Source organism: Meleagris gallopavo, chromosome 23 (assembly GCF_905368555.1).
Source record: "Meleagris gallopavo chromosome 23, MGAL_WU_HG_1.1, whole genome shotgun sequence".
Classification (NCBI taxonomy): Eukaryota; Metazoa; Chordata; class Aves; order Galliformes; family Phasianidae; genus Meleagris; species Meleagris gallopavo.
In genome coordinates, this window is record NC_139426.1 from 3,537,347 (window position 1) to 3,551,579 (window position 14,233).

Below are 14,233 nucleotides of genomic sequence, written 5' to 3' on the forward strand. Positions count from 1 at the left end.
CCTCCGGGCTGCGGGCGCGCAGGTGAGCCCCGCCGCCGCCCCTCCATCACGGCGCCGCAGGTGCGGCCCCCCCACAGGGCTCGTCCCACGCGAAGGACGCGGAGGACACCGCGCTCCCCCCGCCTCCCTCAGCCCCGCAGCCCGCACCCTTCGCCCTCCCCTTCCCCGAGGTGCCGCGCAGCCTCCCCCGCCCGCCCGCGGCTCTGTTTACCTCGAGCGGCCGCGGCTCCTCCGCAGAGCAGCGCGGCCAGCAGCAGCAGGCGGCGGGCGGGGGGCGGCATGGCAGCGCGGAGTGGTGAGGGGCAGCGCGCAGCCCCGGCTGCGGGGAGGCTGTGGCGCCCCCGCTGGTCCGGGCTCCGCTCTGCGTGCGCCGGGCGGAGGGCTCCGCTCGGCCCCGAGGAGGAGGAGGAGGAGGAAGGGGAGGGAGGAGAAGCGCTGCGCTGCCCCGCTCCGCTCGGCTTTTCTCTCCTCCCCTCCCCTCCCGCCCGCCCTCGCCTCGCTGCTGCGCGGCGCCCCGCGAGCGGCACCTAAAATGGCGGCCGCCCCCCCTCCGTGCCGCGCGCCGTTACCAAGCGGAGGGAGCGAACCAACGGCGCGGGCGGGGGGCGCGGGAGAAGCCATGTGAGGGCGGGGGAGGGGCGGGAGGAGCCCCGCCGGGCGCTACGGGAACGCGGGCGCAGCTGCGGGGCGAGGCGATGGGTTTTTTGCGCAGCTGAGGAGGCGGCTGGTTGTCCGCAGCCGAGCTGAGCACGGACTGTCGAGAAGAGCAACGTTGCGGCAAGAGTTAAAGCCCCGATGGAACCATTTAAATATGCTGTTAGTGCTCATATTGCACCCAAAAAAAAAAAAAAAAAATTAAAAAAGAAAAAAAGCTGAGGTTTCACTAACCCAAATCAGCGAGGGCAGCGGAGGGGCACGGAGCAACCAGCAGGCACCTGCCGGACCCAACCCTGCATCCTGCCGGGATGCACAGCTACCACCGGCAGCAGCTCCACCTGAACGCTGTGCGCTGTGGGAAACCCTCCATGCCACACTTCTGCCAAGGCACAGGGCTGCAAGTTCTGTCTGGGAAAATCTGCAAGTGCTACCAAAAAAATATCAATGAATAGGAATAAATCAAATCGAACCTGTGCTGTAATAGAAAAGCTCTTGGCGTTCTGGTCAAGGGTTGCAATTAGAAGGTGCTTAACGAGAAGAAGAAATGCCATCGTCAGAGTTTGGATGGAGAAAATGCACCCAAGACTTTTCATACTTAGATACGACTGCTTGTGTTTCATACCTATTAGCCATTCCACTCCCACGGGGAAATAAAAATAAAATCCAGAACATTAAAGATCCCAGAGATGAGGTGTGTATTCTAAACCATTGTGACTTCAATATCAAGACACTGTTTGCAGCAAGAGATCAAACTGGCAAGACAATGCATTTGGATATTCCAGAGGCTGCAGTGCCCCCACCAAGGCTTTTCCATCCATAAACCAGCCAACCTTACATAAATTTGCCAGCACGATGATGTGCAGAGAAGAGGAATTTCAAGAGAAATACATCATGGTCCAGTACAACAAATGGTGCTCCAGTTCCTCTCCTGTGCTATGAAACCATCCCCTCACCAAGCCACCAAGCAGTCACGTTCGTTCCATTGACTGCATGCTGTAAGGCCACCTGCTCACCAGCAGCTAAGACATTTTCTTTTTTTAAAGGTAAAGCCTCAGTCTAAACCCCCTTGGTTTCTCAGCCTAACATATGCTGGATGGCAGATCGTGTCAGAAGAAGCCTGTAGCCCATCTGTTGCCAGATAGCTGAGTCCTTACATTCTGCCAACGCAGCTTCAGCTGACAGCATGCTACATCATCTATTTTTCTTTTGTACAAAGAGTAGAAGGGCTGTCCAGCTCAGCACGACTCTCTCACTGACTTAATGCATGGAGAACCACCGCATGAGTATGGATCTGCAAGGCGAGAGGTTAAGGTGTTTGTCAGTGGTGTAAGCATGATCTAAACAATCTTTTGCATAAGTAATTACTTTGAGTTAGGAATATAGTGGAGTTTGAATACCAATAAAAAACTATTTGAAGAGGGCTTCGAAGTCAGAGGCCAACTGGCATGTAGATATATACAAACCCATAATCTAACACAATTTCTGCAAAATAATACATTTTTACCTTTAATCTGCAGATCAGACCAGATTCATTCATCTTGGCAGAGAAAGAACAGAATTTGTCCCATAGTCCACTCAGTATAACACATTAACATAGGGAAGAACGCTCCACCTTTAGAATCATAAAGGTTGGAAAAGATTACCAAGAGCATCCAGCACAACCCCAGACCATCTCCATCCCCTTCATCCTTCAGCACCACGCAGTTGCCCTTCTGAAAACCTCCATGGACCTCTGACCACGGTGAGAAGGGATTTCGGTGTTACCATCCTGACTCATCTAAATGATTCCAAATAAAAAAGACATTGTTAAGACAAGAAATGCTATATCCAGGTAAGCTTCATTTATTGCACGGTGACACTGTCAGCTCAGAGAAATTCATCAGCTGAATCAGTCTTGACGAAACTGGGCAAGTTCCAAGGCAGGAGAAGGCATTGATTGCATCTTCCTCTGAGCAAAACTCCTCCGAAGCAGCTGTGACTAAGGCACTGATTCAGTAAAGCCAACAGGCCATATCTTAAGCTCAGCTAGATGATTTTGCTTGGGTAGATGACTAACTGGTTTGAACTGGCACGTCAGTGGTTGAGGAACTAGTGATATGGGAGCATTCCATCTGCAGCAGAGAAGAGAAATTAAAAGCGATCCGTGTCACCACAGATGTTCCACTGGCACTTAATCCAGAAGCAGAGAAAATAAAACATCCTCTCAATGCCTTTCATATTACAGAACTGGATTTAAATTGCCCACTGTGAAGCTATGCACCAGTCCTATTTGCTGCTAAACAGCCGCTATGCTGCTTGCCAGAGGTAGCTGCCTTTCACAAGCTGCCAGAGATTCTCACTTGCTCTAAATGCCACATGCCATTATTTCAGAGAAATTCACAGCACCAACTTCAGCACCTTCATTTTTACCACCTATCTCCCTCCTACTCTCCGACCTGCTTCTCGAGCTCAAAAAACACATTGATTTTGATTTTATTAGTAAGCAACAAAACTGGAACAAATGGCTCCTGGCAGAACATGCTTTCTGTTACAGCTGAAAAACTATCAGACTGATGCCCTTGAAATGCACAGTGTGACTAATGCCCAGCTTGCAAGGACCCAGGGGGACACATATTTATTGCACTTTTCAGAATGGAGCTGAGCAGCCAGAAATGAAAAGATAAGGTGATAGGTAAAGATGAATGTGGTAGCCTGCTTGCTGCTCAAAGGAAGATGGTGCATACTATACATAGAGAGGGATGTGAGGCACACTGAATGAAGTAACCAGCAAACCTGTGTCTGATTGTTACATCTCAGGCTCATGATTTTGAATGCACTCAGAATGTGCAGTGTATCTAGATTGTAACTCTGGACCCTTGTTCCAAAGGAGACCTGAGGGGAAAGGGTTCAGGCTTCAAATAGTCTGGAAATGAGTTGAAAAAATGGTCTGGTCTTTAAATAAAGAGAATAAAACTGGCCTTGGTTTTGATTTTTGTCTCAGTCCTTCAATTAATGTATGCATATTAGCTTTCCTCCCAAATATGATTGCTTTTAAAGAGAAGTCAAACCCAGAACCCAGCTGCATCTCATCTATGGAGCATTTGCTTTATCACAGCTGCCCTGAAACCAGTGCTGAAAGGAGACCAATTGCCATAGAGACTATGCTGTAAAGTAATTAAGCTCATGATAGAATTGCATGCACAGCCAAGCAAAATATTACATGAAGACAACAACAGAGCAGTTTCTGAGAATCTGTACTTCAGCTCCACTCCAGGTCCTTCCACTCCCACCTACATCTTTTCCAGCCTTGCTATCCCTAAATACACAGACTTGCAATCTTCTCAACATAAAGAGGCATTAAAGCATTTTTAAATTTGGTGGATGATAATTTTGTCTTTTTTAATGCTTTGGAACCTGAGTGTATATATTAGAGGGGAGAGAATTAGGGGACTGGTTTTCTCTGCACTTGAGCATTTCTAGAAGTGCTTTGATCATGTGTGAGAATTGATTTAGGCAATGCAAATGAAGGCCCTGGCAATCTGAAGCAGCAAATCTTCTCCCCTGACACTTCTGAACATTCAGAGAATTCTCAACAAGCCACTGAAGTATGGGTTTATCAGAGAGACAAAAAGAAAACAGCATAAGCGAAGAAGCACATAGAAACGACTGCTTCCTCAACAAAAGCACCAGCATTAGCAATCCTTCCATCTTGCTCATTACTTTTTTCCTGTCCAGAGTTACCTTCTCTTGCAAAATATGCTTCCAGAAATGTGAAAGCAATGAAGGAAAGGTGCAAGTCTTTCTGCAGTAAGAGATAGGCTGCATATTCTGCAACACCATGATAATATTTTACAACTCATTAGCACCTACCATCCTAGGATCTCCAAGCATTTTACAAGCATTAATTAATGCACTCTCACAAGGCTTCTGAGGAGCAGAAAGGCAGGTGTCTGTGATGACAGGTGCGTTACAGCAGAGTAAGACCATTTCTAGCTTTTCTATTTGCATTTTCAGGAAAGCAGAAAGACTGTAACACTCTGAAACACCTTGAACCATGTGCACAAACAAGATTTTAGATAAAAAAAACAGACTTGACTTAAGGACCTGAGGAAAATTGAGGTGTAATTAAAAAAAAGTTCTGTCTTTCCATCTGGTACCACAATAGCTATCATAAGCTGGATGAGATGAATCAGAGTGGAGTCTGAATGAAATGGGACTGGTTCCTTACGAGATTGATTTCCTTATTCCAAGGGGTACTGGGGCCTCCTAAATCCCCGAAATCACTGCAGCCTCCAAACAGCATTCAATCAATTATTTATAAAGCTCAGTAAGACACTGCTGAAGACAAAGAGGGAGAGAGTACAGCAAGAGAAACAGGCAGCAGAAAAGTGATTGTGCTAATCACCCACTAACACAATAAAAGAAGAATTAGGTATATTCCAGACAAGACATTCCAGAATGCATGTCCGTGGAAAACAAGGACTCCTGTGGTTCTATGCTGCCTTACTGTGCAAACCTGTTCTGAAGAGCAGCACAGCAAGCCTTGGCCATGTTAACAACTGCTTTAACTTCCTCATTTATGCATGGAACTGAACGAGTGACTTACTTTGTTAGGAAAAAAAAAGAAAAAAAAAAAAAAAAAAAAAAAAGAGCAGCCTTGGGTTGCCTTTCAAGTTCTGTCCTAAATTGTCCCTCTGGGTCAAGGACTAATCCTTTCCTTACATATTTATCTGAAAACATAATGGAGTCACAAACAGCACATAAAATAATGGATAGACAAACTTACATTTCTGGAAATACTTCCAATATTTGCACTAAATAGGGAAACAGCGTTTAAAACATTCAGCATGCAATTTTAATTTTATATTTAGGACCATGGTACTCATTGGACTTCTGGTCACACAGTGACGTTTTCCTCTTCTCTCTGCTTGCTTTGCTGGGAGGAAGAGCAGAGCTATGAGCACTGGCACTGCCATCCCTGAGAGCCATACAGGAATGTAAAGGCATTCTCTGAATTCATTACTGTGCCCCACAATATGATTCTGTCTTTGTGAGAGCAAGAAAATGGATGTTAATTTATTCCTCACTGCTAATTTGAAAAGGAGCACAAACACAAGAGTTCCATTGCAGAGACTTCTACCAAGGGTATAGTTTAAGTCCAATTACGTGCTATTAGTACATTTGCTCTTTGTTCCTTTGGCATATTAATTACATGTCTGGTATTTTGGTAATTAACACATTTATACTCTTTATTTTCCCCTTCGGTTAGACAATATTCTTGCATTTTATTTAGATAAGTAATTTTACGTAGGTAAAAGGAGCCAAATTATTACATATTAGTGAAATCTAGCAATAGGTTTTTAAGTGAGCTTTACAGAGAAGGTTCAGCAATGCTCTTCAGCAAGAAGAAAAGCAGATGCTCTCCTGTTGGGCTGCAGTCTCAAAGGCTTCTAAAGGGAAACCAAATTACAAGCCTCCAGTTGTACAAGCAGCACTGTAATCACTGGCTGCAGCAGCAGAGCTGTACGGATGGGACCAGCACTTCCACACACTGCTCTATCTGCAGTGTTATCATGGCAAGATCTCTCATCTCCCACTGACAGCCATTAAAATCAATGACAATTTAGAAAAAAAGAGAAAAGTTACAACAGAGAGTCAGCCAAGATGGTTTACAATTTACAAATGAACACTCAGCAGGGAGGACGTTCCTAGGAAACATTCAGGAACAAAAAATGCTTGCTTACCACCATAAGACAACAGAGTCAGTAGCTTTCTTTGACTAAATTAAATAGTTATAGGTGTACTCCACAAACACCTACAAGAGATTTCTTTCCCTTAAGACTAATTCCTTTCTGTATGTGCTTGTTTGGAGAAGGAGGAAAAAGATGATCAAAATATTTTGTATTCCTGCAACAGGCAGAAAATTAATAGCATATTGTCTGGCACCATCCCTCCTCCCCAGGTCCAGATCTCCAATGCAGGAAGCAGAGGTGTCACCCAGCAGAACGAATGTCACTCATTCATTCCAGAGACAGCAGCGGACATTCATTATTTACTGCTATCTGGGGCAAGTCTTACCAAAAAGGAAATCTGAGGATTGTTTATAATGGCAAAATGCCTCAAACCGTGCCTGCTTCCACTACTGTTATTATTTCATCTCCCCCACCCCCTAATTGTACTGCATTGCCTTCAAGTCCCTTGGGGAAGAAGAGAAATAAAACCTCAGTAGGCAAGCATCAGTGTTGAAAAAGCTTGTTCTGCCTTTCCTGAAAACACCATCTGGAATATTTTTTATTTTGAAGGTTGACTAGTAGACCAAAATTATCTACAAGGGCTCTCTGAAGGACTGCTGTCATCATTATTTCCTATACAGGCCAAAAAAGAACCCAGCACCACCAGAACCACCCCAAGCTGATCTCAATACCCAACCCAACTGTACTGACCCCATTCAGATGGCTCTTGCTGTACATATGCACAAAGGAAGGTTTGAGAAGGGAGACAGGGCTGCTGTGCTGTTCCTTACAGTACCACTGACTGATTCTACCCGCAGACAAGTCCTTTAATCTCCCTATGCCTCATTTATCCTCTCAATTTAATGCCAGTTGCCTATTCCGCAAGGATGTAGCAAGACTTCATTAACAAATGTTTGTAAGATCCTGGGACAAAAGCGTCTCTAGAAATTCTGTGTGTTATTTTCATTTAGGCAGCATTTATCAACTCCCTACCATTAAATGACCACACATACCTCAAACCACGACTCCCATTTCCAAAGCAATCTTGAGATGCACAAGAACTGATATTTTAAACACACTACGCTATAACAAGTATTCAGAATCAAGAATATTATGCAAGATCAATGTTACTGACGAGGTCTTCTGAGACAGAGTTCTAGTTGCCATCTTTTCCACATCACATTTGCTTTTTATAAACCAAAAAAAAAAAAAAAAAACCCAACCAAAATGTGCCATTCTTTGTCTTGCAGTTGGTTTCAAGCAAACTGTTGCTCATGACATGAAGTCCTCGTTCAAATTCATCTTATCTGGCAAGACCAGTCTATGGGTCTGGGTCTTCCAAAGTCCCAAAGCATTTCACACACTGATATATTAAAGGCTCACGAACCTCTGCAGGGCACTGTGAATACCTTTGCTGTCTAGTTGCTGAAGAAAATGATTAATTAAGTTCCTGTGCATCAGTCATAAAAAGCATCTGAGCTACAATTAAGAATTGATATCTCAATTTCTGAGCTCATCTTTTAAGCCTGTTGCTTTAAAAAGTGCTTTTCAAAACTACCTGCTCCAGGAGGAAAGCCTCCTCTTGCTTGCTACCTTTTTTCTAAAATTCCAGTGCTCAAAGCATCTTCCCAGCAGCACTTTGGCTATTTACAGTCTCATCAGACAAGAGTGCAGCTAAATCCTTTGTCCTTTCACATATTTACTTTGATTCTGACACATACCAGTTGTGACCCTTCCTCGCAGTAAGCCCCTGCCCTCCTGGCCTTCACTCTAATTGCAGATTTGCTAATCATGTTTTGATCACCCACCCCTCTAATCACTAACCACGGAGCCAGGCCCGCTGTCAGCGAAGAAGAGCATAACACATAAGCGCCATGCTTGTGTTGTCGTCCTTATGGAAGGGATCAGAGGATTAAGAGGAACAGTCAACCCTGATTAATGCTGCTGAGTGGGTGAGAGCTCTTTGCCAATGGCAGGGGCTGATTGCCTCCCCGTGGGGAGCTCGCAGGCAGACAGTCTCCCTGCAAGGACACGTCTGCCTGCTGGTTTTAATGCTCGCTGTGCTCTGCAACAGAAAGGAGGTTAAGCGCTGACCCTGTCTCTCTAAGTGGCAAACTGTCCTGGGGTGAAAAGGCTTTTTAAAGCAGTGGAATACTGTTCTGGGAACAACTGAAGATCAGCACAGGTTTGTATCTATCACTGACTCAGCCCTCCACCAGCAGGAAAACTTTACTGAATTCCGTTCAGTGGCTTTTCCACAGGCTGAATATGAATCACCAAGGCACTGCCTCACCTTAAAAGGGAGCCAGCAAGGAGCTGTATTGTTTTAGCAAAGCACAAAACAAACACACAGGGAGCTAAGAGCCAGCAGAGCCAACATCACTGCGGTCTGTACTCAGCACTAAGGTAAGGATGTCCCCCCGCCCCCATCCAACCTAATAAACGTAAGTGAATCCCAGTGATTTACAATAATTACCCCATCCCAACATGCTCTGCTTTAATGTATCTGTCAGACTGTTAACTCCATGTTTTCCTCACACCAGTGGTAGAAAACTTTCCTAGGGAGCTCTGCTGTACTGGTTACATGTGCACTTCTGCAGAATCCATTTCTGCTGGACCCAACCCAGGCAGAAGGGCCATCCTTCCTGTCACCTAGACTTCCATTCAGCAGTCATTCATTTCCATTCCACCTGTAGTTTTCCACATTTTAGGATTTTCCTCGTTTTCATTATGGACAATGAGCCTTCTTATCTTTTCCTCTTCTGGTTTAGCCACTATTCTGTACCAGTCAGAAGCTGAACAAGCAGAGCAGTGCATTGTCTTCTGCCAAGAAAGCTGGGGAGGGAAAGGGGGGGCTGTAAACCCCCTGCTGTGGGAAGCCACAGAAATACAGAGCTTTGCATTGCATTTTAACAACACAAGTTCTTCCATGTTTACTGCCAGTTCTGTGATACATTACCCACCGAATGCAAGTAAAAAGCTTATCAGAGGAGACAGGCATATCATCCTGTCTGAAGCTCAGCTTACACAGGCACCTTCCTGCAGTGTGAGGAGCAGCCTCTGGGAACGGCTGCAGTCTGTGCAGCATGAAAATGCAACTCAGGATAGGTCAAATATATATACTGACCTGGCTAAAAAGTGAGTGCCTGCTGTTCACCAATTTCAATAGGAGGTATATGATGGAAGCTACACTTCCAGAGGCTCTGCAACAGCTGAAGAGTTCTCACAAGTTCTCTCATGAAGCAGCATGCACAGATCTACTCTTTCTGCCTGAGTAAACAGGAGAAAAAAAAAATAGAGGTAGCATCTTCTCTACTCACCAAAGCCATGATTTATGTACAAGATTATCAGATGGCATCCTAACCCTGATGGAGCAGTTCAGATTAGAGATTTGGGTTATTTTCTAAAATAATGTCACCAGTAACCAGTGAGACATCCCAGAGGGAAAAGATACTTGAGCAATGAGGGGAAAAGAAAAACGGAATATCTGTAGAATAGCTATTTTTTCAGTGAAAGGCACACAAAGCCACACATCATACGCTAGATATGCACAAAAGAGCTCAGCATTAGAACATTTTCATACCCTTTTCCCTCAAGCATCTCTGCTCCCTTTGCTGCCCAACTCTCGTTCTGCCTGACAGCTCCTTAATCACAGTATCTCTTTCACATGCATAGAGTATTATTTAACCTGCAGCACAGAGGAAAATACATGTATAACCTACTGTTTTTTTCCCTTTAATCTCTCTCTTTTTCCCCCTTGCTGCTCCCCTTCTCTTTTCAGTAGCTCGGAGCAAGAATGGTATTAACAATCTTCATAAAGATTAATTCAGGTCCAGACAGGAACCAACTCTGCACTGTGTTGAGATAGGAGACTAAAGAAAGAAAACACATGATCTCTTTTTTCTACCCAGGTGGCAAAAAACATTATCCATCAGATCACAAAGGCAGCATAGCATCTCCTGCAAGAATGTCAGAACGTGTCATTTCATTTTAGAACACCCCTAAGTGATATCTATCTAATCGTACTTGCATTTGAGATAGCTTCGTGGCTTTGCTCTACAGCAACCAGACACAGTTGAATTTAATGCTTCATCTGCCCAAGTTGAATTCAAGGTGTTGACTTTAAGCTCTAAGCTCTACCAGGTCTAGGACCACTATGTCAAAGACCTCCTTCTTTGTGATCCATCTCACCGCTACTTAAGCAGAAATGCTTTTGCTGACAAATTCTCCATTTAAATCTCTAAGGACACAAGAAAGGACGTGGAAGGACACGCACTATGAATCTCCACATACACAGCAGTGCTACCCTGCTAACTGGATTATTTACCAGAGCAGGTACGTGAGCTCTGCTCACGTTGGTGTCTGTAAACCTTCAGACAGCCTTTCCTGCTTGTTACCAGCATGCAGCCCATCCAAACACTTCTCAGCTAGTTAAATCTTGCCCTCTTTTGACAATGGTCACGTAGCTGTACCAGCCAGGATGATAACGTCCAAATGTCCCCCTTAGCTTCAAATGATTGTGACTTCAAGGTCGGGGCCAGAACAGAACAAAAGGCTCTGTCCACCCATGCGGTACAAGCAGCTGAGCGTGCTACAGAACCAGCATGCAGCACGGATATTTTAGAGGACTGGGAAACCTGGAGCTGCTGGCGAGGCAAGTCAAAAGCTTAAGATTCTGTCCACTTTAATTACCATCTTTCTCCAGGCTCAAAGCAGCTTATGAGAAGACAACAGTGACAGAGAATCCTCCTCTTATGCGTCCACCTACAGAAATTAATCCATTCCTGACCTGCCTCTATCTTCCTCCTCGCACACATCAGAGATTTAGTAGAATCTTGCCAATAGAAAAGACACCAAACAGAGCACAGATTATTTTGTGATCTGTTTTACTTGACTGGCTGTGATCAGGCACCGGGCACCTGCTTCCAGCATGAACTCTGGACACGGATTGGGAAAAATGTAGTGGCTCCAGCCACTTGTGGTACACGACAAAAGACTGCAGGACAATGCTTGGCTACCACTGTCCATTCCACTCACGTTCGATGTGATTTCCATTGTGCCCTCAATTAGGAGGTCACACATAAAGCTGAAAATGAATTACAGTGCATAGTTTGTAGCCAGACAAGCTTCTATGTCACTGCATGATCAAATAACTTCATGCATTCTCCTGTCTTACGGGATAAATGTAAACGTGCAATAACATGCAAACAAAAGCAACTGGTGAGCACAGCTGTAGAGTTGCATTTTAATTCTGATGTATCTCTATACTACTGAGGACTGAGTTGTCTTTTTCTGACCCTGTTGGGTCTGCTGCATTTTTAACTCCACCAGAGTAACTATTCGAGGTGAAAAACTAAAGAAGTAGAGATGCATTAGTTCAGGGTTGGAGTTGGTAGTGAAGTTGTAAAACACAGGCTCAGAGTTGGCTTTCTGCATTTTACAGGTGAGCATTTAGTAGCAAGGAGAACCAACCTGGAATAAGCCAAGGCAGCAAAAAGCTCGGTGCACGTAACTATTTCATGCTGATACATGAGGCAATTTGTGAGCAAGCCAAGCTAAAAAGATTCAAAAAAACAACAAAAAAAAAAAAGCCAACAAACCCAACTTTTTTTCCAAAATAAACAAATTCCCAAATTGAAGTGCTTCAGGCTACAAAGGAAGCCAGTCAGATTGTTTATAACATTCTGCAGGAATTCTGCTCAGGGCAACTCAGCTGCTAACTAAATGAAAGCAGAGCTCAGAAGACAGAGTAGGTGATATCTTTTCTGTCTTTGTATGGCAACTGCTATAGTCTGACAGCAAACAGATCCAAGCTCTTCTCTTACCACGGTGAGCAATAACAACGCTCCTCGCTGTATGCAGCACATCCACATTTGTAAATGTAAAAAGCATCAGCAACAAAAGGAAGGTGAAGGAAAATTGTACTGCAAGATGTCTGTATGGACACACCATACTTATACAGCAAGTCTAAAGCAGGCCTGGAAGAACCACAACAACGCAGTGACCTATTCACTACAGCTTGAAAGTTACATAGGATAAAGATTTGCAGGATGCAGCACTAAACTGATTTTGTTGCACCACAGATTGCAAGGAAAAAAACTGCCCAGCAAATACTTGTCAGCACTATGTCTGTGTGACTCACGGTTACCAAAATGTGACTCATTATAATGTATTTATGTATTTATGCTGGACGTGGCTCTGGGCAGCCTGGTCTGGTGGTTGGTGACCCTGCACATGGCAGGGGGGGTTGAAACAAGATGATCACTGAGGTCCTTTTCAACCCGGGCCATTTTGTGAGTCTATGACTTAAAAGCTGGTCTCACGTGAGAGCATTTACACTGTAAGAGTTTACTGAAATAATGGAGCCTGGCATGCTGACAGGATCCTTAACACTTCTCTGCAGCAGAAGGAAGGTGAACTTAAAACATTGACTTGAAAATACGTTTTAAAATAATTTTTTATTTCCTGATGAACTGTGAACAGGGAAGAACTTCCCCTGCACACAACACACACCTCTGACTACAGCGCTGAACAACAAATGTGTCCAGCTGAATTGTGATGTTGAACAGGCTGATCTCGGGCGAGCTGCAGATCATATTGCTGTCAGTTGATCTGAAAATCAACAACGTGAAGCAAAAATTCCACCAAGGCAGCAACTATGCAATTCTGCAGTGATCCTGGCACTCTTCTAGCTAAAATAACTGTAGTTTTTAAAAAAGCTTCTTAAAAGATTTGTATTAACAACTAAGCTTTGGAATACTTTGTTACTGATCAAGAACAGTGAGATAAAGATGTTTTCTTCTGTAGAAACTGAATATGATTGAAGATTTGTTAAACCTTCAGAGATTGCTCTTAGTGCACTGCTGGTTTCTGCTACTGCCAGCTCTGCCACACAGTCCTTTAGGAGCAAGAGACCAAAAAAGCCCAAGGACTGATCTTAAAATAACTTACATCACAGATTGCCCTCCTTGCTCAGGCATTCAGTACATCTTCTATAAAATAATTTCTAATACAAATTCATTGGAATCAAAGCTTTCAACTTTTGGCCTTTCCCCTCCCCCCATTTTCCCAGTATATTACAAGAACACTGATAACTCCAGACATAACACTGCTCTGCTCTTGTAACAGAATTCTCAAGAGCTATAGAAATTTATCCTACATATGACCCTGAAGCCTTATTGAGGATGATCTTGGCTATGTGTGACGGGGGTGTTTGAATTTCATGGGCCATTTAATCTTTAGCCTTCACCAGAACTATTTAGGCTGCTGGTGAATTAGAAATACCGACCTTATGAAACCGAAACAGATTTAAGGGTTAAGCATTAAAAACTTTCACACAGGCAAGAGAAGGTAACAACTTACGTTGACTACTTACCTGATAGAAACAACAGCATCTAAAATCTTAATTTATTCATGGTCCAGCCTCTTTCAGACAACAGCTCCTTCCCAAGTGTTGCTATGCCACCAGCTCATGTCCTGCTACTCTCGGGTTTATTGCAGGACCTGGGAGAATCAATCTAAAGGCTTATATGAATGGCAAGGAGTCTCATTTTCCTTTACAATGAGCAGTGCTCACAGACACAGTGACCTTTACTGACAATTACAGCAATTGCTGCCCATCTGGAGAGCGATGAGAGGGGAATCCAATTCAGCTCTAAATCTTTTCCACAAGTTTTGGAAAACACTGTGCATGGAAAGGCAGATTATAAGCCTGTTAAGATAAGAAAAGTTGAACAGCACGTTTGGAACATCTGAAGGAACAAGTCATCCCAAGAAGACATCCTAAAGGACGTGTGCTTTTTGAACTGAATGCTTTGAGCACAATTTGGTTGGTAGTTGAACTGCACAGATTTTTGTATTTATAA

General features: G+C 44.1%; 1 protein-coding gene across 4 annotated transcripts in view; it reads right to left on the reverse strand.

Annotated features, from left to right (window-relative positions):
• Window positions 1–549, reverse strand: part of CLSTN1 (calsyntenin 1) — a 38,546-nt gene extending 37,997 nt beyond the window's left edge. For 2 of the 4 annotated variants that reach the window (XM_085242327.1, XM_085242326.1), the window contains exon 1: window positions 212–549. In XM_085242327.1, the coding sequence (XP_085098453.1) occupies window positions 212–281 (70 nt within the window). In that variant the 5' untranslated portion in view covers window positions 282–549. The remainder of the gene's footprint in view (window positions 1–211) is intronic. The other 2 variants (XM_085242329.1, XM_085242328.1) reach the window with 1 other exon arrangement.
• Window positions 550–14,233: the final 13,684 nt, after the last annotated feature.